The 26,748-nt window shown below is 42.3% G+C and overlaps 2 protein-coding genes across 10 annotated transcripts in view; both read left to right on the top strand.

Moving 5' to 3' along the window:
* Positions 1–331: 331 nt before the first annotated feature.
* LOC147046519 (FYVE and coiled-coil domain-containing protein 1-like) lies at positions 332–22,476 on the top strand. Of its 6 annotated transcripts, none has more exons than XR_015068148.1 (20): positions 332–445; positions 833–908; positions 1,396–1,502; positions 1,589–1,714; positions 2,122–2,228; positions 4,322–4,465; positions 4,574–4,652; positions 4,727–7,132; positions 7,211–7,303; positions 7,509–7,627; positions 7,792–7,959; positions 8,072–8,212; positions 8,352–8,560; positions 8,636–8,774; positions 8,973–9,080; positions 9,350–9,557; positions 9,677–9,786; positions 9,892–9,961; positions 17,795–17,867; positions 22,377–22,476. XR_015068148.1 is itself a non-coding variant. In XM_085929563.1 (18 exons), exons 2-18 carry the CDS (start codon positions 845–847, stop codon positions 9,944–9,946), a joined length of 4,377 nt encoding a protein of 1,458 aa, XP_085785689.1. In that variant the 5' UTR covers positions 332–445; positions 833–844; the 3' UTR covers positions 9,947–13,305. The 6 variants fall into 6 exon arrangements, 4 of the variants coding, with proteins under 4 accessions (XP_085785689.1, XP_085785686.1, XP_085785688.1 ...); XR_015068147.1 differs by lacking the exon at positions 22,377–22,476 and adding an exon at positions 21,677–21,734; XM_085929563.1 differs by lacking the exons at positions 17,795–17,867; positions 22,377–22,476 and having other exon boundaries at positions 4,733–7,132; positions 9,892–13,305.
* Positions 22,477–23,859: 1,383 nt separating this feature from the next.
* Positions 23,860–26,748, top strand: part of LOC147046518 (pituitary adenylate cyclase-activating polypeptide type I receptor-like) — a 16,531-nt gene continuing 13,642 nt past the window's right edge. For 3 of the 4 annotated variants that reach the window (XM_085929568.1, XM_085929565.1, XM_085929564.1), the window contains exons 1-2: positions 23,860–23,986; positions 26,044–26,185. In XM_085929568.1, the coding sequence (XP_085785694.1) occupies positions 23,979–23,986; positions 26,044–26,185 (150 nt within the window). In that variant the 5' untranslated portion in view covers positions 23,860–23,978. Of the gene's footprint in view, positions 23,987–24,741; positions 25,204–26,043; positions 26,186–26,748 lie in introns of those variants that run through there. The other variant, XM_085929567.1, reaches the window with a different exon arrangement.

Below are 26,748 nucleotides of genomic sequence, written 5' to 3'. Positions count from 1 at the left end.
AAAAAAAAAAAAAAACATCTCTACAATTGTTTAACATCAAAATTGACGCTCCCATAAACAGTATCAAATGTTTTGTTTTTTGTGCGAGTTACAAATAAATGTAAAAAAATAAACAGATTTTTTTTCTTCATTCCAAGATCGATTAATCATACATTATATTTCAATAATTTCCGATCGCATTTACTTTAACTGTTCATTTTTACGTTTGAGAAAACATACATTTAACGTTTTTTTTGAAGCGAATTTAAGTTTAATATCCTAAACATTACTTTCAGTTGTTTATGTCTCTCAACTTTTTTTTTTTTTTTTTTTTTTTTAGACCCTCGGTCATCCCGGTTGGTCAGTGTTTCCTGTCAATCATGCAGTCATACCCGCCCCCCTATCAGGGGCAGGATTCCGTCTGGAAACAAAATTGTGTAGTGGTCGCTAGACTATTTCACCTCAAGTAAGTCTAATTTTATCAACGTTTCCGAGCTACGGTATTTTTTTTCCGCTCTCTTTTGTGGTAAAATCACGATTGCCAGTTTGACTGTTGAAACATTTTCAGCACCCGGAAGTAGAGAGTCAATAGCAGGTGGCTGTGCTACAAATAGCATTGGTACGTCTCCTCCATTGACACATTGAGGCTCATAGATGACATCAAAACATTGACGGAACAGTTAAGCTATTGCAAAAGCTGCTGGTTATATGGCCTGCTGAAAAGTAGTCTACTTAATCAACAGCAGCTGCAGTCTGACGAACTTAGCGTCTTTCAGGTTACACAAAAACAGAGCATTATGGTGTGTTGTATTGTTGGGAGTAACAACGTTTCTTTGTGAAATGTCTCTTGCAGAACCGGTCCATAATGACTTCCTCAGGCTCATCAGTTGGCCAAAATCAGCTGCATAGGATCATCCGAGATCTCCGTGGTAATAAAGATACACACAATCTGCGCCAGGTTTCTGTGATGATATATTTATTTTTGTGGTTGTACTCTGCATTCTGCAAAACATTCCTGTGTGGTTGGCACATCTGCCCCACAGTTGGGCTGGATTTCGAATCACTACTTGAAGTGCAGAAATGAGATCCTACATGGAGCCAATTTAGGTGGCGGTCCTGTCAGAGGATGGAAATTACAAAGCATTGATTATTTACATAATATACAATTCCAATACAACATATGCGTGGAGGATGTACAGATGCAGTCTGCAATAACAGCTGTGTTGAAAAATCACAGCAAAGTCCAAGGATATAATAAAAAATATGAAAATTATACAGATATAAATGAATCCAAAAATCTTGGATACACTTAAAGTAGACCACAATAGAGTCAGAAACAACCATTTTTTTTTCTTTTCAGTGCGGCATTCTTTGTGAGACACAGCAAACATATATGATGCCTTTTCTTTTTTTTAGATGCTGTTTTTCAGCTGAGCCAAGAGCACAAAGACCTCGCCGAGCCCGTGACCGACGACAGCACCAACTTGCGCAAGTTTTTTTACAAACTCGAATACCTGCTACAGGTACAATACCTGACCATCTTAATGAATAAATTGGGCACCATATTGAGAATCGACAGTCGTACAATACAACACTGTATGATTTTCAGTTTGACCTGAAGGAGAAGACAACCTTCCTTGGCCAGAGAAAAGACTACTGGGATTACTTCTGCGACTGCCTGATTAAGATCAAGGGCGCTAATGATGGCATCCGTTTTGTAAAGTCTATCCCCGAGGTAATCCCGCTCTGCAACACACACATGCGCACACCTGAGACGCGGTATGCCGTGTGCGACGAGCACGGACGCAAATACGCAGAGCGTATTATCATGTAACTAATCCCTCAGTCAGTCACTCTGGACCGATTCATTTACCTTCTTTCACCCACGACTCATCTTCATTCCTTCCTTTCTTTGCTTGTTCCTCGGAATTCACAGCGGTGAGCATTTCAGTATCTTAAAAATACGGTATTAAAATTATGAAGTGCACTTACCTAACTTTGTTATATTTATTATTTAGTTTCTTCATTGTGTTTTATTGAAAAAAAATGTTTTTCCCTATTAAATTTTTTTGGGTCATTTTTTTGTCATGTCTAAAGGGAAATAAAATTTTTACACTGCTTTTTATTTTTACGTGTTCTCAGTTGAAAACCTCATTGGGCAAAGGAAGAGCCTTCATTCGCTACGCGCTGGTTCACCAACGACTTGCCGACACACTCCAGCAATGTCTCATCAATGGGAAAGTTACAAGGTGAGTAGTGTTCAAATTTTTCAAGGAAGCGTGACTTCCTCTTTTTGATTAATGACTTGGTTCTCCTTTCAAGCGAACATACACCCCATTTGACCATTACTCACTTCCCACTCTGGAATTAGTGCATTTAATGGGATTTTTATTCTAAACCTGATGAATGCAAACTACCGTAATTTTCGAACTGTAAGTCGCAGTTTTTGTCATAGTTTGGGTGGGGGGGCGACTTATACTCAGGAGCGATTTTATGTGATTTTTTTCAAAAATTTTCAAAATTCAAAAATCCGCGATGTAGTGAAACTGCGAAAAACGAACCGCGATGTAGCAAGGGATTACTGTCATTTGAACTGCAAGTGACGTCCCCCGTGCCGCGCGGGGGTTGTTTACATAAAAGACAAAGGATTTGATCACGGGATGACGAAGGGCCCCACGTACTACCGGCATCATTAACGGCTTTGTTTGTAAGTGACACGGAGGACAAAGAGTTTGAAGGATTTAATGATTTGGAGTGACACAGAAGGTTTGAAAAACTATTATGGCTTTTACGCACGCCCGGTCCTTCTCGACGGGAGCTCTCTTTCACTTTTGTGGATTAAAGTCGGGGGCCGGCGCTCGGCCTGGTGGCTGTCCGGGGACGGTGGATGGGGCTCGGACATGGCTTTTACGCACGCCCGGTCATACTCTACGTAGCATTCTTTCACCTCCGTGGATGGAAGTCGGGGGCCGGCGCTCGGCCGGTTGGCTGTCCGGGGACGGTGGATGGGGCTCGGACATGGCTTTTACGCACACCCGGTCCTATTTATGGAGCTCTCTTCCACCTCCATGGCTGGAAGTTCAGTAGTTGTTGGCTCGTTGAACTCTTGTTTTGTTAAATAAAGAGCCGTTTACCAAACCCACATCTTTCTTGGTACTTTGTTAACGCTACAACATAGTTATATACTAGATCGCTGCAGCCCACGCGCGCCGTTGTTGACATGAAGAACAAGGAATTTGATCGATGGATTTCATGATTTGGAGTGACACAGATGGTTTGATAATGTTGTTGTAATATGATAGTTATTTAAAATATACTATATATACCGTTATATGGGTCTGTGGTATAATTAGAAATACAATTTGCAACGGGTCCGACGTCAGCATATGCGGCACATACGCAGCATTTTTTTACATAAAGCACGATCGATAGATTTAATGAATTGGAGCAACATATGGTTTGATAATATTGTTACTATATGATAGTTATTTAAAATATACTTTATATATCGTTATATGGGTCTGTGGAATAATTAGAAATGCAAATCACGACGGATCCGAGGGCTAGCGTACTCTGCATTGTTTACCTAATAGATGATCGATGGATTTAATGATATGGAGTGACACAGATGGTTTGATAATGTTGTAATATGATAGTTATTCGAAATATACTTTATATATCGTTATATGGATCTGTGGTATAATTAGAAATGCAAACAAATAAACAAATAGTCCGACGTCAGCATATGCGGCGCATATGCGTACGCAGCATTGTTTACATAAAGCACATCGATGTATTTAATGAATTGGAGTGACACAGATGGTTTGATAAACGATATACGAAACAATAAATTTTTTCACTTTATTGTGCATTTTATGGCTGGAGCGACTTATAGTCCTAAAATTACGGTAGTGTCTTGCCTTTTTTTCCATTTTGTTTTAGAAAAGTGCTATTTACAAATCAACTTTTTTTCCACGTTAAAACTGAATGAATGACCTGACAGTAGAATATTTTTAAAATGCCTCTAATTTATTTAATTCTCATTTTAAAACTTAAAATAAACACCGCAAGAAGAGTAGTCAATCAGAGACCGTTGTGGCTGAGGGCGTGTCCAAAAACGTATCCCACTCGTTTGTCGTACGCGCTGAGAACACCTCAAATGTTACCAAGTCCTGTCGTTCAAGTCAGTCAAGTCTCATGAGTATCAAGTCCAATTGTGTCTTTTATAAGTTTTTAGCCAAGTTTGTCACAAGTCCTAAAATTGCCAACTTAAGTCTGACTCATGTAATGTGACTCAAGTTCCCCATCTCCCCAATTACCTGCAAAATGTTGTCTTCCTTAGTGACTGGTATTACGCCCGGAGTCCCTTCCTCGACCCAAACCTGACCTCAGACATCATAAACCACCTGTACGAGCTCAACCAGATCCAATTTGACGTTGCAGCTCGGGGTTATGATCTTGACATTGATTGGCCGGCCTTTGCCAGGTAAACGATGCGCACTTGTACCTCCCAAATTCACCTTTTGATAGACACAGAAATTTTTAACAGATGTGAATTACAAAACATAACGTTCCCCTTTTGGTCTCACAAAAGACGGACGTTAGGGGCCGGCTTATCATCACTCCTGTGGAAATCCCCCAGTCGTTGCTCCAGCGTCAACAGTCTGATCCAGGTATAAAGCACGATTTATGAAATGCGTTTTTTATTTGAATATGATATGGAGGACCTCTTCCAACAACCATCCAGTCTCAGGAGGTCCCTGTTCCAGATTTGAATCTCCTTGGGGATCTTACACAAGGAGAACCATCCCTTCGCAGTGTTGCAGAGAATCTCCGCCTTGAGCTCGACCAATCTGAGGTCAGGCGGCAAGAGCTTCTGAGACAGGTGGAGGAATTAGGCAAAGAGGCAGCCCATCTGAAAGATGTGGTTAAGAACCTTAAGGAGCAGTTGCTAGCAGCTCAGAAAACTACGAGTTTGCCAGATCCTTCCGCTAGCATGGACGTCCGTAACCACTATCAAACATGTTGGGATGAAAACAACTGTGAACTTCAAGACAGACTTGCAGCCACTGAGACCAAAAATATGGAGCTTCTCTCTAAGCTGGATGAGACTATAAAAGAAAAGGGCAAACAAACATCCAGTTTTTGCGAATCAGCCTGGAAGATCCAAGAACTCCTGGAGAAACTGAAGTCAACAGAGGAGAAGAGGCTGGAGGCCAAGAGGGAAGCTGAGGACCAGGCCAGGTATTGTGATCGTGTGTCTCAGGAGCTGAAATTGAGAGAGGAAGAGTTGAGGACATGCACGGAGAAACTGGCTGACGTTAAATCCCGTGGCCAGGACGAGCGAGCCGAGACCCTCAAACGCTTGGAGGAGCTCCAGGGTGCCGTCGGTCGCATTCAGGGTGCGTTGACGCTGAAAGAGAAGGAGAGCGGCAATTTACGAGCACAGCTTCAGGGCTTGCAAGCCTCGCTAGAGTGTCGAGAACGCCAAGCAGAGGAACTGAGACGGAGGCTGCAGGAGGAGCGTGAAGAGATCGAGCGCAGATGCACCGATAGAGATAGCCAGAATGAAACGCTGGAAGTTCAACTGCTGGACTTGCGAAAAACCCTAAAAAACAGAGAGAGGGAACTTTCTGTTAGCTCTGAGAGAATCAAGCATTTGGAAGAACATCTGGAGAAGGTAAACATGGAGAAAGAGAGTTTGAGTTTTAGACTCAAGGACATCGATCAGAATGCCAGCGTAGAAACCGAAAACCTTGATGACTGCAAATCTCAGTGCTGCGAACGTAAGGGTATAAACTCTGCTCTACTGCAAGCGGTCAAAAAGAGTGAGGACAGTGTTGTAGAGCTGGCTCGGGGAAGGGAAGCCTTGTTAGACCAGCTTGCCATTCTGAGGGCTTCTGAGAAGCACCTAAAGGGAAGGCTGGAAGCTGCCGATTTGTGCACAGAAGACCGCGAGAAGAAGTTTCTGGATGAAAACTGCCATTTGGAGGAGCTTGTCCAGAAGGCTCTTCTTGAGAAACAGCGATTGGACGCTCAACAGAAGAGTGTGGAACAGAAAAATTTGGAACTTCTTGAAGTTCAGTCCTCATTGAAAAAACAACTCACTGAGGCCCAAGAGGAGGTGGACTTGCTTAATGCTAAAGTGTCCAACCTGGATGAGAACCTCACAGTATCCCAAAAAAGCCATGCGGAGCTGCTGATTAAATTCCAGCAAATGGAAGTCAAGCTCAAAGACCAGACGGCTAAATGTGGTCTTCTACAGGAACGTGTTGAGGAGCTGGAAAGCAGGACCTCAGAGCAACATGATGAAAAAGGAGCAGCAGAGAGCAATGAAAAAACACCAAAGCTCCACGAGGAACATTTAACCCCTAACAGCAAAGAGGCTCCGTTCAGGCTGGTGATTGCCGAGGCTCAACTGGAGCTCAATCTTCGGGAGGTGTATCGACTTAGAGAGGAGGTGGTGGAGCTCAGGGCTCAACTCCTGGCTGGGACGGAGGAGAAGATGAAAGCTCAGGCCTTTCAGGAGGTGACCGAAGCGTCCAAAGAGGACCTACGAGTCTTGGTAGAACAGCTCAAGGGTCAAGTGGAGGAGCTGAACCGGCGACACGTAGATGAGATCCTGCGTTCTCGTGAGCGTGAGGAAGCGCTGATCCGGGAGCGAGACTGCGAGGCCCTAGCTCGGGCAGGCCTGGCCGCAGAGGTGACGGCTAACAAGGAGAAGCTGCACAATCTCAAGCAACGCTATGACGCCTTGTGCCTGGAGAACAGCGAGTCCGCGGAAGCCCTGCACCGAGCCAACACCGAAACCGCCGAGCTCGGAGTTCGAGTGTGCTCGCTGACGGCCGAGAACGAAGAAGCTCGTCTGCGATTGGAGACCCTCTCCAAGAGGCAGCAAGCACTGGAGGAGGAGGCAGCGTTGGAGGCAACTAGAATGGATGCTTGCACAGAGCAGCTCCGCCAGGAGAATCAGCAACTCATCGGCAAGCTCCATCACCAGGATGACCTTTGGGCCATGACGCAGAAGCTGCAGGAGGAGCTGACCAAAGTCCAAGAGGAGGCGGAGGTGCTGCAGAAGAAGAGCCGCCAGGAGATCGAAGCGCTCCGCCTGGAGCTCAGCAGCCAGGCCGTCAGTCACAGCAGTCAACTGCAGGTCAGACTCACAACGCATATATTTTAAGCTAGTAGCAAGGTTGTTAGCATTATAATAGCAACATGTGTTGTCATTCAGAGTGTCAACGAAGAGTTGATGGATGAGAGGTTACAGATGATGAGTGAGCAGGAGAAAGCAGTTGAAGTAGAGAAGCAACTCAAGCGCTGGAAGGTGAGCGAATACATTGGTAGAGAGAGATATTAAAATAAAAATATGAGCTGTTCTTAACTGTATTGATGGATGCTCTGCCATGCCCGTTATTTTCCAATAACATTTTGGAAAATTAGCTTTCTGACAACGGCAATTGCCCTTGTACAGACATAATGCAGGTGTCCCATTGATCGAAGCCTCATGTACTTTATGTGACTATTGCCAGACTGAGGTGCAAAGATACCGGCAACACCTTGCTGAGAAAACCATTCAGATGGCCCAGTCGGAAAATCTCCTTCAGCAGAAAGAGGACGAGCTTATCCAACTGAGAAAAAATGTGTCAAGGTGAGACATGCTTTGAATGCTAATGTATGTTTGCAATTATCCCAGTGTTGTGTTATTCCTCAACGATTTTCTTTGTTTAGAAATTTAGACATAAAAATAACAACAGTAGAGAAGTCATTCTCGTTTTTGTCTTTGTCACTAATTGCCCGGTATTTTCCCCAAAGATGCCAGGAGGAGCTAGATGCAACTCAGCGGGCCTGTCAGGAGCTGAGGGACACTCTGAGGAAGGTCACGCTTGACAAGCAGAACTTAGATCTGAGGACGGCGGCCGAACTGGACGACCTCTACCGCACCAAGGTTAACCTGGAGGAAAGGCTGGTGGAGCTCATCAGGTACACGGATCTATGTAAATGAAAACTGGATTTTGAAGCCCGAGATTTTTTTTATTTTTTTTTGTCTTTAGCTGTTTAGTTTGTAAATGCTTTTTCAACAATATTTGTACAGGGACAAAGATGCGCTGTGGCAGAAGACGGATGCGCTGGAGTTTGAGCAGAAACTACGCAACGAGGAGACGGAGCGTGACGTCAACTACTGCTTGGGCTGCCACACTCCGTTCGGCTGGTTGCTCCGCAAGCACAGCTGCAGGTCGGAGGGACACAACATTACCGGCTTAGACTCTGTACACTGTGCATTTGCTGTTTAACTTGCTATTTTCCAGGTTTAAAAGAACGTCTGAAGAAAAAATATGTCTGAGATGCATGATAAAAAGAACATGTCTCCCTAGATCTTGTGGCCGTCCCTTCTGCCATTATTGCCTGGCCAATGCAGCCAGTTACCAGATGGGCGGGACCAGAGAGCTCTGCTGCCGGGATTGCCGTAACCAGCTCAGTGGAGAGGAAGAGCGCCCCCCGCAGGAGGACACCTTTACCAGCATGCCGGGCTCTGCATTCGGCCGACTGCTGCAGCCTCTGAGAGCCGTGACGAGCCTCTTGGGTAAAGGAGTCTGTTTGTCATCATGCATGACGTGGTGTTCAAGTATGTTGAATGCTTTTCTTTTTCCTCCCCCAGGAGTGGATGAAGGCAACAACCAGGAGGATGGAATATTTGACATCATCACAGAGGAGGAAGTGAGCGGCATCTCTGACGGTGGTGACTCGATTGTCACCGCCTGCACTTCTGGACATGGACAGCAGGAGGCAGCACAATTGTATGTACTGTATCGCATTTGGCTCGGCTGTTTACGCCTTCACTTTATGACAAATAGAAATTCCTGAAGCAACAATACTGCCATTTATGTTGCAGTTTAAAGACATTACAGTAGAAATACCTGTCAACGAAAAATGTCATGTGTAGCCCCAGTTATTATTGTTTGTATTCTGCTTTTGTCTCTTCTTGTTTAATGCAGAAGCTGCAGCAGTGCCAGCACAGGAGACGTGTCGTCGGAAGTCCTCGAGGATCAGCGTGGGGCCATGCAGGATGCTGAGATCTGCCTGCTCAAGTTGGGAGAACTGACGTAAATTGACATCTCCTTTTTTTTTTTTATATATATATATATATACACCACAGAGTCCTGTTTACTCGCTGTCACGTGTTTTCTTATGTTTTGGGTCAATGTCAAAATGGGAAGTGAGAAATGAAGTGAAACGACACTTGGGCACTGTGTGTCAGCTGACATTACAAAACCGTACTAAAAGAAGTTTCACTTCATTGTTAAGGTTAGAGAAGTATAAACATTAGTAATCCTTTCAGAAAACCAAAAATATTGTTTTCTTCTTGCCTTAGGTTGACGTCTTGCCTCACATTGGACGACATATCGAGTTTTGGCGACAGCTCTAGGATGCTCTTCATCAAGTCCAACTGTTACAGCACTGTCCCCATCAGCGCTGGCTGGTCGGGCGCCACCGTCTGCTGGACGTTTACCTCAGAACCCAAAGGCATTTCCTTCAGTGTTGTTTTCCAGGAGAGTGCACAAACACTGGAGCAGGCCAAGGTGGCACATATACTGTACACACACACACACACACACACACACACACACACACACACACACACACACACACACACACGCGTGTAATATGTCTCAAAGCTTTAAGTCCTCTCCTTTGTCAGGTCTTGATCCCACTGACTCGCTGCAACTCCCATAAGGAGACAATAAGGGGAGAAATGAAAGTTCGAAAAGCAGGAGAATATATACTCATCTTTGATAACTCCTTTTCGAGGTTAGTCCTCATGTTGGTAGCACCAATTTATTTTTATTTTTTATTGAAGCTTATAACAAGAAGCATCACATCACAAACCCGGCATGACGTGCTCTTATCTTCCAGGTTCATCTCCAAGCGGGTGATGTATCATCTGGCTGTGAATGGCGTCTGTTGGTGACGTCGGGAGTGGAAGGTAACTTTGATGCACTTTAGAAATGATGTGGACTAAGCAAAATGTGTACACCTGTATATTTGTGTGGTTAATATGGTTTGTTGTGATATTAACCAGAGTATGACTTTTTAAGATGCTACACGTTTCTCATCTGCTGTTTGTAATTAAATAATAAGGCTTTTTGGGGGGAGTTGCATATCGTCACCATTCAAAATTAATGGCCCAACTGGTTTTCAGTTTTTCAGAAGAAACAGAAAACTGAACCAAATAAAGATTCTATTATATTTAATAAGAATTTTATGGTAGTGCTTAATGTAGCCAATTTTAGGTGGTCAGCATCATGAGGAAATGTTTTTTCTTTTTTTTTTAAATAATAATTTTGTCAAAATATGATTTAGACCAGTGGTTCCCAAACTTTTGCAGGCTGGCGCCCCCTTGGCTCCCCAGTGAATTCCTAGCGCCCCCCCTCCCCCCACAGACACATATGGAAACAAAACACCTCTTTCTTGATATTTGGTATGCTGCAATTTGAAAAGAGAAAGATTAAACACATGTGTATTTCACAAATATAACCCAATTTAGCAAACCAATTTATTTTTTAGCAGTTTTAACTGTTTCAGCAACATAGTACCGCCCACTTTGGGAACCACTGATTTAGACCATAATTGTAAGAGGATGACAGTATTGTTTTTAGTGGTCTTTTTGAAAAAGACTACTGCTCTCACTTGCAATGTGAACTTTTTCACTCGACTGTTAGTCAGTATTCCTCACATTTCAGTAAATGCAACTTGTAATTGTCACCGAGATTTCGGTTATCATCTTGATTGTTCCTTGAAAATAATAAGATGATCCTTCCAGCAAATATGTATGTTGTCAAATCAACTTATTCATCACATTGATGGGAAAAAAAAAAGTTTCATTCAAATGACCATCAAACGGTCTGGTTTCGATGTAACACAATTGTACTTTAAACCTTTATTTCACTAATGCTGTCCAAATCGTGTTCTTAAAATATGATGATGATGCAATCGTATAAGATGATGCCATATAGTATCTGTAACAATGACCAACTATTGGTCTAGTATGTTTCTCAGTGCAACTATTGATAGATGATGCCCCATGCCATGCAATTACCGTAATTTTCGGACTACAAGTCGCGGTTTTTGTCATAGTTTGGGTGGGGGGGGGGGGCGACTTATACTCAGGAGCGACTTATATGTGATTTTTTTTCACAAATCTTCAAAATTCAAAAATCCGCGATGTAGTGAAACCGCGATAAACGAACCGCGATGTAGCAAGGGATTACTGTCATTTGAACTGCAAGTGACGTCACCCGTGCCGCACGGCGGTTGTTTACATAAAGAGCAAAGTATTCGATCACGGGATGACGAAGATGACGAAGGGCCCCACGTACTACCGGCATCATTAGCGGCTTTGTTTGTAAGTGACACGGAGGACAAAGAGTTTGAAAGATTTAATGATTTGGCGTAACACAGAAGCTTTGAAAAAACTATTATGGCTTTTACGCACGCCCGGTCCTTCTCGACGGGAGCTCTCTTTCACCTCCGTGGATGGAAGTCGGGTGACGGCGCTCGGCCGGGTGGCTGTCCGGGGACGGTGGATGGGGCTCGGACATGGCTTTTACGCACGCCCGGTTCTATTCTACGGAGCTCTCTTTCACCTCCGTGGCTGGAAGTTCAGTAGTTGTTGGCTCGTTGAACTCTTGTTTTGTTAAATAAAGAGCCGTTTACCAAACCCACGTCTTTCCTGGTACTTTGTTAATGCTACAGTATCGTTATATACTAGATCTCTGCAGCGCACGCGCGGCGTTGTTGACATAAAAACGAGGAATTTGATCGATGGATTTAATGATTTGGAGTGACGCACATGGTTTGATAATATTGTTTTAATCTGATAGTTATTTGAAATATACTTTATATATCGTTATATGGGTCTGTGGAATAATTAGAAATGCCTCTTACAACAGGTCCGACGTGAGAATATGCGGCGCATACGCGGCATTGTTTACATAAAGCACGATCGATGGATTTAATGAATTGGAGTGACACAGATGGTTTGATAAACACGTTATTTATCTAATACTTACTTGAATGACTCTGAATGTTACGTCAGGCCTGTTCTCAGCTCCTCGTTTGTGTATATGTCACGTTAGCACACCGTATCGTTTAGCCTGTTGTTGCTGGTTCATGTCTGTTTTTGGTGTTGGATTTTGACAAATAAATTTGCCCCAAAAGTGCGACTTATACTCCGATGCGACTTATATATGTTTTGTTTTGTTTTTCACTTTATTGTGCATTTTATGGCTGGTGCGACTTATACTCCGGAGCGACTTATAGTCCGAAAATTACGGTACTATGAAACCCCACACTGAAAAGGTTCCCAATAGAAATTAAAACCCAGTGTAGTTCTGAAGTCTCTGAAGTCAGGTGGATCAACAATTAATTCGCAGGGCAGCAGCACATGCGTCAGCATCCCGGAAAAGGCTTTGGCTGATCCGATCAAGGATGAATCCCACAGGTAGAAGCTGTTCTTAAGAAGATGGCTTCTTATTGTTGATGGCATGTGAGCAAGCATTAAAGAATGAGACTGAAGACTCCTTTCTTGTCTGACATTCAAGTTGGATCCACCATCGACAAAATCGCTACACTTAGGCATTGACAGAATTTAGCCAGTTTTTAACCCAAATTTATGTTTGGGCTCCTAGCTGCTTTGGTTGGTTGTTATACTGTGAAGATCCTAGAAACATAGTTTGGAGGATATGTATATTGACTACAATAGCCTCCAAAAAGGTAGTGTGGTACCCCAGAAAAGTGGTTGGAGGAGGATCATAAAAACCTACTGCATAATGTGCTTTCTGAAATTGAACAAAAACCTGAATTTACTTTTTATACTGGTTTATATTGCAATTTTTTTTACTGACTAAAATAACACAAAGCAAATTAAGAATCAAAATATCTCATTGTTAAACTACTGTTGTTTGAAAAAAAAAAAGTATTTTGTGTACTCTATTCAATACACTATGCTGTATATTGCCAAATATATTGGAGAAATGTGAATTGTAACATTGGAAATATTTTATTGAAATGAATAATGCATTTTTAAAGACGTTCATTTTGCCTCTGTGACAAATGACGTCTGCACATTTTCTTTCTCTTCCTTGTTACCACTTCTTGTTGTGCTACTTTACAGAGGTCACACTCGATATTTTACATTGTTGACTGGATTGAAATGTTTACATCCTGAACATTTATTTTAGGATGTATTAATAAAAAATATTTAAGCGTGCTATTCAGGTGAGATTTATGTATCGCGTGTGTTCCCCACCTTTTATTTCATGAATAATTCACACTTGGTACTCAAGTTCAAGCAGTGGACCGACTGGTTTGCTTATGGTTTCGCTTTTGCTTGCTTTCCCATCCCCTTGTGTGTTTGTGCTGGCTGTATACACTATTTGTGAGGTGTGTTATTCTAGCTAGTTGCCCGTCGGACAAAGACCGGCGCTGTTCCTCAAGGTTGATGATCTCATTGTAAATCATGTCACAATCACCCATCCATCTTCAAGTGCGCTCTGTTCTCGCCTTCCCTTCTCTTCCCTTTCGTTTCCTGCATCTGCGCACGCGCATGTACATGTGTGTGCGCGCACTGCATGTTAATTCTGGCTCTCCATCCGCAGATGGGCACATTGGAACGCACACACACATGCTGATAAATGCCTTCGCACACCCACGTTTACATAAAGTACATTTATTTTTATATACTTGAACAGTAAGCCGTGCTGATATTCACACACGCCTGCTCACCAGTTAATGGGAGTCACTTCATGAAAACAGATGGATGAATGCAGGGATGGGTGGATGATAGAGGTTAGTGGATGAATATGTGAATGGGTGAACAGAAGATGGAGGCTGGGTAGGCTAGTGGATGGATGGATGGATGTTCAACAGAATAAAAAAAATCTATTCAAAATAAACTGAGTGCCTCATTGCAATAATTATATACCTAGCAGAGAAATACAATAACTATTGATAATTATCTTGTATTTATTATGAGTGAAATAAGGAAAAAAGTATGAACAAAGATACATTAACACAATATAGAGCAGAGGACACATCAACATGTGCCTGCTTGTGTGTTACGTGTGTGTCAGCCCTCCGAAGGCCAAGCGGCCACCTGCAGTGTTAATGTCAGGTCGTGTCTGTTTGCTGTCAAACAGAATAGCTTCAATCCTATGTATTGCATCCCAACTGGAGACGCTCAAGAAGTTTAATTGTCTTACTTTGTACTCTGTTTTACATTTCATTATTTTCACCGCCCCCAATTAATTAGTACATAAAAAAAATCAATTATACACACCTTTTACTGTCTCAAAGATACAAAGCACTGAATAGAATTATTACTTCTCATTGAATGTTGAGACCTTTTGAGTATTTTAAATATACTATGTAATTCATTATTCCTCCTCATTCCTGACAATAATGCCTGAGTAAGTGGCGTTCCCATAGAGAGAAGCAGCCACTCTTATCCCAATTTGAAACGTACGCCTATCCACAGGTATCACATGACAACGCAACTGCGATGTACCATTATAGTCTTTTATAAGCCCAATTGCGCCAAATGTCTTGATTTAAAAGCTCACAATTTAAAGCTGAGAATAGAAAAGAAAGGGGCGGGCTAGTGGTGGGGGTCACAGTTCACGACAGCCCATCTTCGATCTTGAGGTAACTAGCCAAATGGTGGTTTAATGGCTGCTGTTTCCATGGCGACGTGACCAGAGCATCGTCGGCCTGCAGTGTCTCCAAAGATCAGGAGTGTTATTTTTAAAGTAACATAAGCCAGACGATGGAGATTCTCCACTGGATGTCTGCACTTAGGAGGGCTCAGGGCGAGGCTGATGTGCAGACGCCGAAACATGATTACTAAATGAGATTACCGCAGCAGTTGTATGCGTGTACAGGGCAAGATTCCAGAGATCTACAGTAAATATCTTTAACGATATTGTCTTATTTTGAAACATAATATATTGGTTTTCTGACTTTATGATCATGTTCATGTCCCCTGTAAAGATGAAATTCTCTATTTTGAATATAGTTAAACTAATGCCGTACAAAGCTAAGAAGCACATATTTAAAAAAAAAAAACCATTTTCAATAGTTGTGCTATAACTGACATGTGACCTCGATTGATTGACTTGATTGACTGCTTCTAAAGCTAACCCTCTTGACCCGCCTCCCTCGTGAAGGCTTTCTCTCATTTACATTTTTCCAGCATGTGTTTCCATGGCAACCTACTTGCCACTCCGGCATCTCTTTGACTTAAATGAGTGCAGAAAGTCTACCCCCCCAACATACCCCCAACCTCAATTTTTTTGTAAAAGGTAAAATTGACAAATTTCAGGAACTTCCATTTATGCCATCTAATACAGCCACTTTACAACTGTCCGACTTAGTGATGCCGTGTTCCTCTGTACAAGCCCACACAGTTGTGTCAGTATCCTTTAGCTGGGTTCTGTGTAAAAGGCAGAGGCAATTTATTTCAATACCTTTTAAGACTCTTATATGACAATAAATTCAACAGGTTTTGTTGGCATTATCTATGATGCGTTTCAAGCCCACATTTGCAGCAATAATCAGCCTTACTGGGTTCTGTGTAAAACGCCGGAGTGAATTTTTCAGATATTTTGCAGGATCTCTGTATGAGTGTAATCCTCGGAATATGTGATGCTGTATATAAAACATGAATTGTCTGATTTTGCGATCCCGTTTTGCTGTCTGAAAGCACATATGCTCGTGTCACTAATCTCAAAGTCAAAGTCTGCTTTATTGTCAATTTCTTCACATGTTAAGACACACAAAGAGATCGAAATTACGTTTCCCACCGTCTCACGGTGACTAGACACATTACACAACACATACAAGCAAATAGCACAAAGAGTAAAAACGAATAGACAAGAGCGATGAATAAGTAATAAGCAAATAACCCAATAAATAAACAATAAATAAATAAATAGACAAATAAGGGGAGCAAAATGGAGCAAGTGTGCATACAGCAGACAGCCAGAATATAGCGCAAAAGAACAGGACGTTACGCGGTGGAGGGGGGAGAGAATTCAGGATCCTGACAGCTTGGAGTATGAAGCTGTTGGTGAGTCTGGTGGTGCGGGAGCGCAGGCATCTGTACCTCTTCCCAGAGGGCAGAAGCTCAAACAAAGAGTGAGCGGGGTGACTCACATCACACACAATCGCGGTCGCCTTGCGGGAGAGACGGGAGGCGTAAATGTCCTTCAGGGAGGGGAGTGAAGCCCCAATGATCTTACTAGCCGTGTTCACTATGCGCTGCAGGGCCTTCATGTTGTATTCAGTGCAGCCACCACCCCACACAGCGATACAACTGGAGAGGACGCTCTTAATGGTGCCACGGTAGAATGTGGTCATGATGGCAGGAGGAGCACTTGCTCGCCTGAGTTTCCGCAGAAAGTACAGGCGGCGCTGAGCTTTCTTCGCCAGCGACGCAGCGTTGGTGGTCCAGGAGAGGTCCTCACTGATGTACACCCCCAGGAATCTGGTGCTGCTTACCCTCTCCACCACAGCACCGTCGATGGTGAGCGGCAGGTGTTGGGTGTGACCCTTCCGGAAGTCAACAACAATCTCCTTGGTCTTGCTGACGTTCAGCTGGAGGTTGTTGTCCCTGCACCCCTGCTGGGTTTTGTGTAAAACCTACTGCAGTCCCAACAGACTTCCCTTTTAAGGCCTCCCAGCTGGCACAAACTGTCAACTGCATCACTGATCACTGATTCGTTGCACGAAAAAATTAGCCAGTCACCCCAGTCCTTGCTCTATGTCACCAATCAGAAGGATTAGCAGCAAAGAGGCGGGATGTGCCTTTAAAGCGATTTAACCTTGACTATGGCAGCTCATTACAAGCGCTGCACGGCTAATTACAGTGAACAGGTGCATCGCTCAGCCAGCATAGTCATGCAGTCACAGATTTCATTTAGAGATGCTGCCCGGGATATTAACCTTGCTAATTGTGACGGGAAATGCTCCCAGCCCGAACCGCCGGGATGGAGCGGCGCAAACACATACAATTACTTTTCATTGTATTCTAAGGGGAGTTGCAGCGAGGCAGATTCTGGCGTTTGCAATGCGGAAGCTTTCGGAAATAGTGTCCACATATTTCTGTGTGGAGGTTTTCTGCAGGGAATTCTGGCTGTGTGCTTGATAAGCCCGCCTCAAAGTTCTGATATTAAGCTTTGAAACTTTTATTTTTGGGTGTCAGGGTTGGGTGCGGTTACTTGCACCTAATGTATTATGATTTAGTAACTGTTAAAAATGACATTACCTAATCCGAGTACCTTCATAGTAATGTAGCATGATTATTTTCAATTAATCTTGGATTACAAATTTGCTAAAAAGGACAAAATGAATGAAATATATTTTATTTTAATATTTATTTAATATTTACAATAGGTAATATACATTCCATTCCGAAAGTATTAGAACGACAAGATTAATTCCATTGTTAACCAACAAAAAAAATCTGAATTCCTCCAAAATAACCATCATGCTTTACAGATAAGATTGTGTGTTCTGGACGATGAACGGATACATACTGTGTCCAAGCATTGACCTTGCCGGTCCACTACTTTTGAGGAGCACGGTACAAACTTATTTGTCAAACTCTGGTACACTGTAACTTCCTGTTCTTACTCTTTTTCATTTCATATTCATGTTAGTTGTCGACTATACTGCAAAAGGAGCATGTGACCCCCCCCCCCCCCCTCCATGTTGATCTTATATTCAGGACCTTTTGTCCTTCTTGCTCCCGCCTCCACAGCAAGGAGCTCTGCATTTGACAGGGCTACATGTAAACCACCAGCTGGACTGACAAGCAAGGCAAAGAGACTGAGGTATGTGTGTGTATATGTGTGTGTGTGTGTCTGTGTGTCTGTGTGTGCGGGTGTGTGCGTGTGCGCGTGCGCATGCGTGCGAGTGTGCGACAGCAGCTTTCTTAGCAAATGGTTAAGACAAGACAGGATGGAGCAGGTTTGAGGACCTTGGGAACGTTCAGTCTTAACTTTAGTGAGGGAAAGTGCACAAGTCATTGGTGACAAATTCCAGATTCAAATTAGCAAGTAAAATGTGGAGTGCTGAACTTGCGTTTATTTACCCTCGCAAATAAGATAACTGCCGGACACTCAGTGATAATCCCCAAACCGCGCACCAAGATTCCATGGCTTGTCCCTTAATCCTTGTCAGAAACATCAACAGTAAGGTCGCCTCTTTCACATAGATGTCTTGCCTTTTGCTGCTCTGACTCCATGTTGCCATGGCAACCTGGTGATGTGGAGTTATGATTGAGTGTGGCTTGAGTGAGCCACATAGCTACGACGTTTGATTGTCACGCTGCGGGCACACTTACAGGCTCTATTGTTTGCTCCGGGGATGACGGAATTGGGGCTGTGGTGCTTTTCTGGCTACGAGGTTAGGTAGACTGCACAGTTTAAAAACAACATCTGGAACGCTTTTGGTACTATTATGACTTTTATAATTGAAAAGTTCAACCCGCCAAAACCAACATAAAATGAAAATAAAAACAGAATGAGATTTTTATTTAAGTAAAACTAAAATTAAATAAATAAAAAAATTTAATAAAATTAAATAAAATTAAGAAATGTAACATTTCCCCCCAAAATTTAAATTATATTATTATATTATATTAAATATATTTTTATAATTACTCCTTTCACCAGTGGTATTTTTATTATGATTAAAAAAAATGTTTTTTTTTGTGTGTGTTGCGCGGGATGTCCGATGTTGAGCCAGGAAAACAAAGATGTGGGGTATAATGCACACATTGCTGTTGCTCCCTCTTCATTTCCCATTGGGACTCTTCTTGCATCTTTTGAGTGCTTTTCAAACATTCATTGGAATCGTTCAATATTTCATCTGGCACTGGTATTCACCCCCCCATTTTATTCTCAGTAAGTCTGTTGGCACCTAGAAGTCACACTTCGTGACTGCATTAGACTTTACATGACATCATTTGGGCAGTTACAGCCTCTGAATCATTACATTGTCTTAAATTCCAAATCTAGTACTATTTAATACCCGAGAATACACCTGTCGATTCCACTTCCAATTGCCCATAATGCCTGAAGATGGTCGCCGGCTGTTTTTCACTCATCTCCCCCCCCCCCCCCCCCACACACCATCCACGAGGCGTGATGACGACGTGTGTCATCCATTACAGAACATTTCTGTTTCTCTGACAACCTGCAATTACATCACAAAGTGGCGGCGGTGGCCTCGCGCTCCGAAGCCAATCATCAGCCTCTTAAAGGCTGACTGAGTCACTGTCTGCTTCACTGGGAAGCTTCATTAAAGATACTTGTCATGACATATTCTACACGCACATACTCAGAATTACTGTACATGTTTTCATCGTAAATAGACTCATTTTGTGGGTGGCATGCTATTGAGTTTGTGTGATGGTTGTTTATTGTTTCTTGATAATGCTTTTAATTCTAATTTTATATATTCTTTCCAATATGTTGTATGTGCCCCCACAAGTCTAAAGACGGCATTCTGATTCATATCGCAGAATGAGATTCAAGCAACAAAATTTACCCGTTTTTGATTGATGATGATTTAAAACAGGTGGATTTTGCCTGTCTAATTCATATTCTACAAATGACACAATCATTTCACTGTGTTGTGACTAGTTGGGCCGCACAGTACATATTATTGCAAATATTTTTTTTAGGTTGACTTCCTTTCCTTTTTAAACACCACCTCGATGAATTTAAAATAAAATTAACATTTGCTTTCACCGCTATCTTCCAGCCTTTATTACATTATTTACATTTAATGAGGCAGTTTAACAATCATCAATCATGACAATTTGTACACTATATTTTATTTTGTTTTATATATATATGTATATATATTATATATAATATTTTTTTATTATTTTTTGGGGGGTATCTAGGATGTACTCTATTTTGCATAATCCACTTTTATATAAGGCCTAAATATCATGCATGGTCAATTTGGTATTTTGAGTGTGTACGGTGTTGATTGTGTTAACATTTGGCATAAAATTAAATAACTCAAACGGTTAAAATGTTTACATCAGGTCACTTCATTTGAAAATTGGGGGAATAAAAGGAAGTCCACATTTTGTCTCTAACGGTTCCCGCTTTAAACAGCTTGACATGAAATGCGTCAATATTAGTCATCATGTCACATTTTTTAGGAGCAAGACAGGAGGCGCCGTATTGTAAAAATATCTACATTTTTTCATCCTTTCAGTTATTTCGCCATCTGTCTCTGTTAGAAAACATGCCCTCCTGCCTTCTGTGTCGCAGGAAGTGTCTTACTATGCTCCGATTACTGTGCAGCAAGCGGCGTGATGGCGAATATTTCTTTTTTAAATTACCTCCCTAATGTTCAGTAAAATGTTTGATGACATCAGCAGGACTCATTTCAGTCTGTGCAAGGGATCGGCATCCTCCAAGGATGTTTAGAAGGAATTCTGTGCTTTTTTCCTCTGAAATCTCTACCACAAAAAAAATTATAGTAATTTCCTATTTTGTGGCTTTTTAGCCCTTACTGTAATTCTTGTCAGATTACAACTTTTAGCTCCTAAATATATATATATATATATATATATAAAAAAAATAGGGCTTCCTCTCAACATGAGGTTCTCATAGGAAGACAAGTGGAAGTTGAAGAGGGAACTGGTCCCTCGCAGGAGTCCCCCATACCCCCTGCTACCCATTCCGCTTCGAGGCCTTGCGGATGAGCGGGTTGTTAGCACAAGACCGCAGGGTGCCTTTCTTTGGCGTTGTCCAGCTGCTGGAAATGATGGGTGGGGGGGGGGGGAGGGGCAAGTCGGGAGGGCTGAGTGGACTCGTGGAGAGCCTCATTGAGTTGAGATGCTCTGAAGCACACATCATATTTTATCAATACTGAAGCCAAGTGAAGCAAACAACTCCCGACTGCTGACAAAATCAGCGCTGTCCCGCTTATTTACATGAGTAGAAGCTGGAAGATTAGAAGAAGAGTAGAACGCAAACATTGCCGAGAACAGGGCTGTCCAAAGGATGGTGCCAATGGGAGACAAAAGCAGGATTAGGATGAGCGCCGAATTGTATTTTGATCAATACCCACCAATTAAATTTGTTACAGTATATACATACAGAAAAAAATATCAATTCTAATAGAAAGAAGTGATCCTAATATCACATGAACAGCAACAGTAACACTCAGACATTAAAATGAAAAAGACACACACACACACACACATACGCACAAATAAATTAATAAAAAAATAACAAGTGAGTCACACTTTGGTGGACTCTGTGAAATTTGCACCCAGCGGGGATTCATAGTGCTTCCCCTTATGGAGTGTCGTTCATGGACACTGTCTGTATGTCTTGCAGTTTGAGTTTTTGTGGCTGTCTGTCCAGTTTTCTGTCTAGATGTCACTGTGCCTGTGTCTCAAGCCGAATGCCTGTCTGCTTGTCTTTCTGTCAAACTCAATTTTTTGCTCGTCTGTCTCTCATCATTTTCTGCTGGATTGCTCATCTCTCAGTCAGCCTTGGTTTCCTATTTAACTTGTCTTTCTACCCCTCTTTCTTTGCTTGTCTCACTGCTCGACTCCCTATCTGCTTCTTCTCCATCCCCTTGCCTGTCTGTCCACTTGTCTGTCCAGCACCCGGCATTAATGCCATCAAGCAGAGAAACGCAGCGCAACATGATGTCAAAGTAGTATTCGAAGACTCCACAGGCGAACGCTGCTGGCAGTTTCTCCATGGCAACAAGGCTGATGCTGCTATTACCAGCCTAAACAGACCTACCATTAGTGACTGGGTGAGTGAGTGACTGGCCTCCCCTTCTATTTGCATTCATGTCCTTGAGGCAAGTCGAGTAAAGCCTTCCTGTAAATGAATGGCTCTTTGCGTCATCCCATCACGCCAATCCTTTTTCATAGCTCCTTGTTTTTAGTTGGCTCTTTTCTTTTTCTTTTTTTTTTCACCCCGGCTTGGTACAATTTGAAAAGCCAGTTGTCCCAGAGGTACTTTCGGTGACTTTCCATACCGTCACTATTTTAGGTAAACCTTATGGACCTTGCTTTGTGCGATGGGAACATAAAAGGGAATTTCCTAAAATTTTTGTATGTTCACAGTTAAAGAGTATTGAAATGGATGAATAGCGATGCAGATTAACCCAATTCATGCCACCATTCAGTTTCTCCATGTGACATTTTATTAGAGATGGAACCTTGTGTGATGCTTAGTTTCAGGCCTGGGGCGCTGTCCGTGGTGCTGAAGGTAGTAGAGCAACAAGGCTGCAGATCACACCATATTTTATTATTATTTGTACGTGTTCTGTGTCTGCGCGTGCACCTGAAGACGAACAGGTGGTTGAAAGCCAGCGCGAAGTGAGTCACGCACCCACTCGGCAGCCTCGTGAATTACGCCCAGCAGGGAGGACAACCTGCATCTGGAAAAGGTTAGCTTGGCGCACAACACACACATGCGCTTTATGAATGGTTTCTCTTTTTAGCGTGCGTGCGTGTGTCTTGTACATTAATTGTATTTTTCTTTAACGAACAAATCGAACAAGTTATTATTATTATTAATAGTCGTATTAATATTATTATAGTGGTAATTGTGTATAGTATTTACAATCTGCCAAATATAGCATGGATTTACGTAAAAATAAAAATTATAAAAGTGTTTATAATAATTATTAACCAGATTGTAATAGCAGTTATTATTTTACATTTGTGGACTGTAACAATGGTATGTAGGGAGTTAAAATCAATTTGTAAAGTAATGAGGAATACATTTAAGGGTGCTTTTATTATTTACTTAGTAAAATGAGTACTTCTACTACAACTACTAATAATATCAACAAGAACATATCTATTGTTGTTTATTAATGTGCTGTTATTGTTTCAAGTGTATTTATTATTTGTTATCAAAAGTCAAAGTCTGCTTTATTGTCAATTTCTTCAAGTTAAGACACACAAAGAGATCGAAATTACGTTTCCCACCGTCCCACGGTGACTAGACACATTACACAACACATACAAGCAAATAGTACAAAGAGTAAAAACAATAGATAAGAGCGATGAATAAGTAATAAGCAAATAACCTAAATAAATAAACAATAAATAGACAAATAAGAGGAGCAAAATGGAGCAAGCGTGCATACAGCAGACAGCCAGAACATAGCGCAAAAGTACAGGACGTTATGCAGCCGAGGGTGGAGGGGGGAGAGAGTTCAGGATCCTGACAGCTCGGAGTATGAAGCTGTTGGTGAGTCTGGTGGTGCGGGAGCGCAGGCTCCTGTACCTCTTCCCAGAGGGCAGAAAAATCACACAAAGAGTGAGCGGGGTGACTCACATCACACACAATCGCGGTCGCCTTGCGGTATAGCAGTGGTATTGTAAATATAGTTCCTTATGTTGCAAAATAGTTTACAATTTTATAATAAATATTATTCTAAAAATGCTTATTAACTAAATATGTTATTGTTATAAATGTCATAAACGTGTGTATTAATTATTTTACATCTGTGGAATGTAAAAAGCATAGCAACTTAGGTAGTTAAAAGTAATTTCTAAGCTATTGGTTAAGTTGCTTTTTGGGTAAAAAGCCATGATCATTATTCTTGTTATTGTTAGTTACTCTGCTATTATTGCTTTTTTTTTATAGTCAGCTATTTACTCCCCCACTCATTTTACTGTGCCGCCCACCTCTCATTTTTATGACGAGGTGCAAATCCCAAAGGAACTGACACCCCCCCTTCTCCACCCCCTTCTTCCTCCTCTTCATCCTCCTCTTCTTCCTCACAGCGGCAGCAGCAGCAGCAGCAGACACGTCGTGAGGCAGCAGCATTCGAAGAAAGGACGGACTGACAGACGAACAGGACCCTCACTTGTGCACATTTAAGGGAGGCAAAGGAAGAGGACACCCCCCCCCCCGAGAAAGCAAGCATGGCTTACCATGCATCGGTAAGTTCCTCTTACACTGCCTGTCCACCCCAACCATTAACGCGCTTTTACATGCCTTGTCTGCAGAGGGTGTGTGTGTGTGTGTGTTTTTTTTTTTTTTTTTTGTGAGGTGGTGGTGGTGGTGGTGGTGGGGGGGGGGGGGCAACACTGAAGGACTTCCATGAGCTTATTGAATGGTAGTCAACGTGCAGCTAAGGATGGATGCAGTGTGTGTGTGCCGGTGGGGGTAACAAGGGGCTCGCATTGATGACACATGCATATTGAGTGGCTGCACTTGACTACTCGCTGCGGGATTAACACATTCATAAGTGAATGAAATTTGCTACATGAATTCCCAGCTTCATTTGAGACAGCAGCCAACAGAATGTCCAATGTCTGTGTATTGACAATTGAGCAATGCGCTCCCTCAGATGGTATGTATTATACTCTGACTTTGTGTCAATCAATAGATACACATACACAAACACACGCACACATCTCTTGTCTTCCCCCGCAATTTGGATTTAAAATGTATGAGTCACATGCCCGCCCTTATTTGTGATGTCACGTGACACGTTCCCCTCTTCCGACATGCTTCAATCTGCCATGTTGGCTTTCTCATTTCTTTGCAGCATGTCACCCTCCTCTTCCTCCTCCTCCTCTTCTCCATCATCCTCATCTTTTTTTTTCTTCTTCTTCTCTGGTGCTTTTGTGTTTGTGCCACCCTCTCCTCGATCCTTGTTAGTTACGACTCGGTAAAACATGCGAGAGAGATGCTCGGCGGCTAATTGGATTGGCCACGAGAGGCGAAGGGACATGAGGTGGAATTTGCCTGTGCGTGGATGACTGCGGGGAGAGGAAGTGTGTGTGTGTGTGTGTGTGTGCGCGCGCATGCGTGTTTGTTTGTGAGCCAATGTGTGCGTCAATGCATGTGTGTGATTGTTTTTGTGTTTTTTAAAATGCGGCACAACCTCTAATTAGTTCCTCTGGGGACATTTTGACTGGTACAAGAACAATGTCCAGGTAAGCCCATTTGCCCCCATTATTGTGTGCTGGTACATGCTGTATGTCTAAATTGGTACTGGGAAGTGTGTGTGTGTGTGTGTGTGTGTGTGTGTGTGTGTGTGTGTGTGTGTGTGTGTGTGTGTGTGTGTGTGTGTGTGTGTGTGTGTGTGTGTGTGTGTGTGTGTGTGTCTGCTTGCAGGGATTCATTGCTGTTTCGGAAGCTGTGTGGATGAGTAAGTCAAGCGGGGTGGGGGTGGTGCTTCATTTTATGTCGATGTTGTAATTGTTTTCATTGCAAGTCTTCCAAAATTTTAGGATTTTTCAAATGATTGTGCATTTATTCTGAGCTGGTGTTTTTTTCATCTAAGATGTCTTTTGGGTAAAGAGGATTTTTACACTATAATATTTTTAAAGATTGTGGTTTTAAAATCAACACAATTCATATTTACTCAATGTGTTTGTATAAAATGTGTTCAAGGGCACGTTATGTGAGATCTTGTGGAATCTTGTTTTCTTAAAAAATGCGAGACAGCGATGATGCACAGTACAGTTTCCATGGCAACTGCCATCCAATGAAATAATAAATGTTATAGAACAATTACAAATGGTTGCTGCTTTTGAGCGCCTTTAAAAACAATCCTATAAAAAAAGTGACTATTTCTTAATTAATGTGATTAGTTACCCAGGGAATGTAACTATTGAGTTACAAAACCGTCAATTAAGTCAAAATTTATAAAATTTTGAGGGTGTTTCACTGTTACAGAATGCAACAATATAGTATTTAATTTAATATTTAAACCGTATTGTCACAGTCAAGGGAAGTCGCGGATCTCATGAAATACAGCTCTGGTCTAATAATTAAAGTAATACACCACATTATTTGGCAATTTATGTTAGTAGCATTGTCGCTTATAACACCCTTATAACGCCACACTGCATGGTAATAACGACCATGCATTTTATTCATCGATGAGTTACAATTAAACTCATATTCTCAATTTGGGGATGCATGCAATCATTTCAAACAAGTGACTATTAGTTCTCACATCCTCTGTGATGTGCTGTTATTGCAGGGCCCTTGATGCTGAACGGTGCTGTGAGAGGGGGTGGTGCATCGTAGCCAACACACACACAGACTCGCACATAGTCAGAAGAAGCCCTTCAATGGAGAAAATGAGAGACTTGGTCCTGACTGTGATCATCCTTCTGCCTCTGGTGAGTATTGTCACTCCGAAACGTATACAGTGCTTTTGTGTGTGTGTGTGTGTGTGTGTGTGTGTGTGTGTGTGTGTGTGTGTGTGTGTGTGTGCGTGCGTGCGTGCGTGCGTGCGTGCGTGCGTGCGTGCGTGCGCGCGTGCGTGCGCGCGTGCGTGCGTGCGAGGGTGGACCCTACAACTCAGTAAAGTACTTTGGGAGGTTAACAAGGATGAGTGCGTGCGTGCATGCGTCCGTGCGTGCGAGCGAGCAAGCGTGCATGCGTGCGGGCGGGCGTGCGAGCGTGCGTGCGTGTACCTCATTGTTTATTTGCCTTAAAACAGAGGTCATCCCAGATAGTGAGAACCATTTTGGTAAATTAAGTGGGAGTTAAAGACTGAGAGCATGCGTGTTTATATTATTTTTATTAAATGGTAATAATATTAATAATAATAATAATAATAATAATAATACATTCAATTTGTATAGCTCTTTTCAAAGACCCAAAGACGCTTACAGGGAAACAAAGGTGAAGACATACAGGGAGGCGGGACGGGGAAGAGACAATAGGATAAAGTTGGGAA

The sequence above is a fragment of the Syngnathus leptorhynchus genome, chromosome 14, assembly GCF_054491065.1.
Source record: "Syngnathus leptorhynchus isolate UIUO chromosome 14, UIUO_Slep, whole genome shotgun sequence".
Lineage (NCBI taxonomy): Eukaryota > Metazoa > Chordata > Actinopteri > Syngnathiformes > Syngnathidae > Syngnathus > Syngnathus leptorhynchus.
The sequence above is the reverse complement of the archived record's forward strand: the minus strand, read 5'-3'. Positions and strand labels throughout refer to the sequence as shown.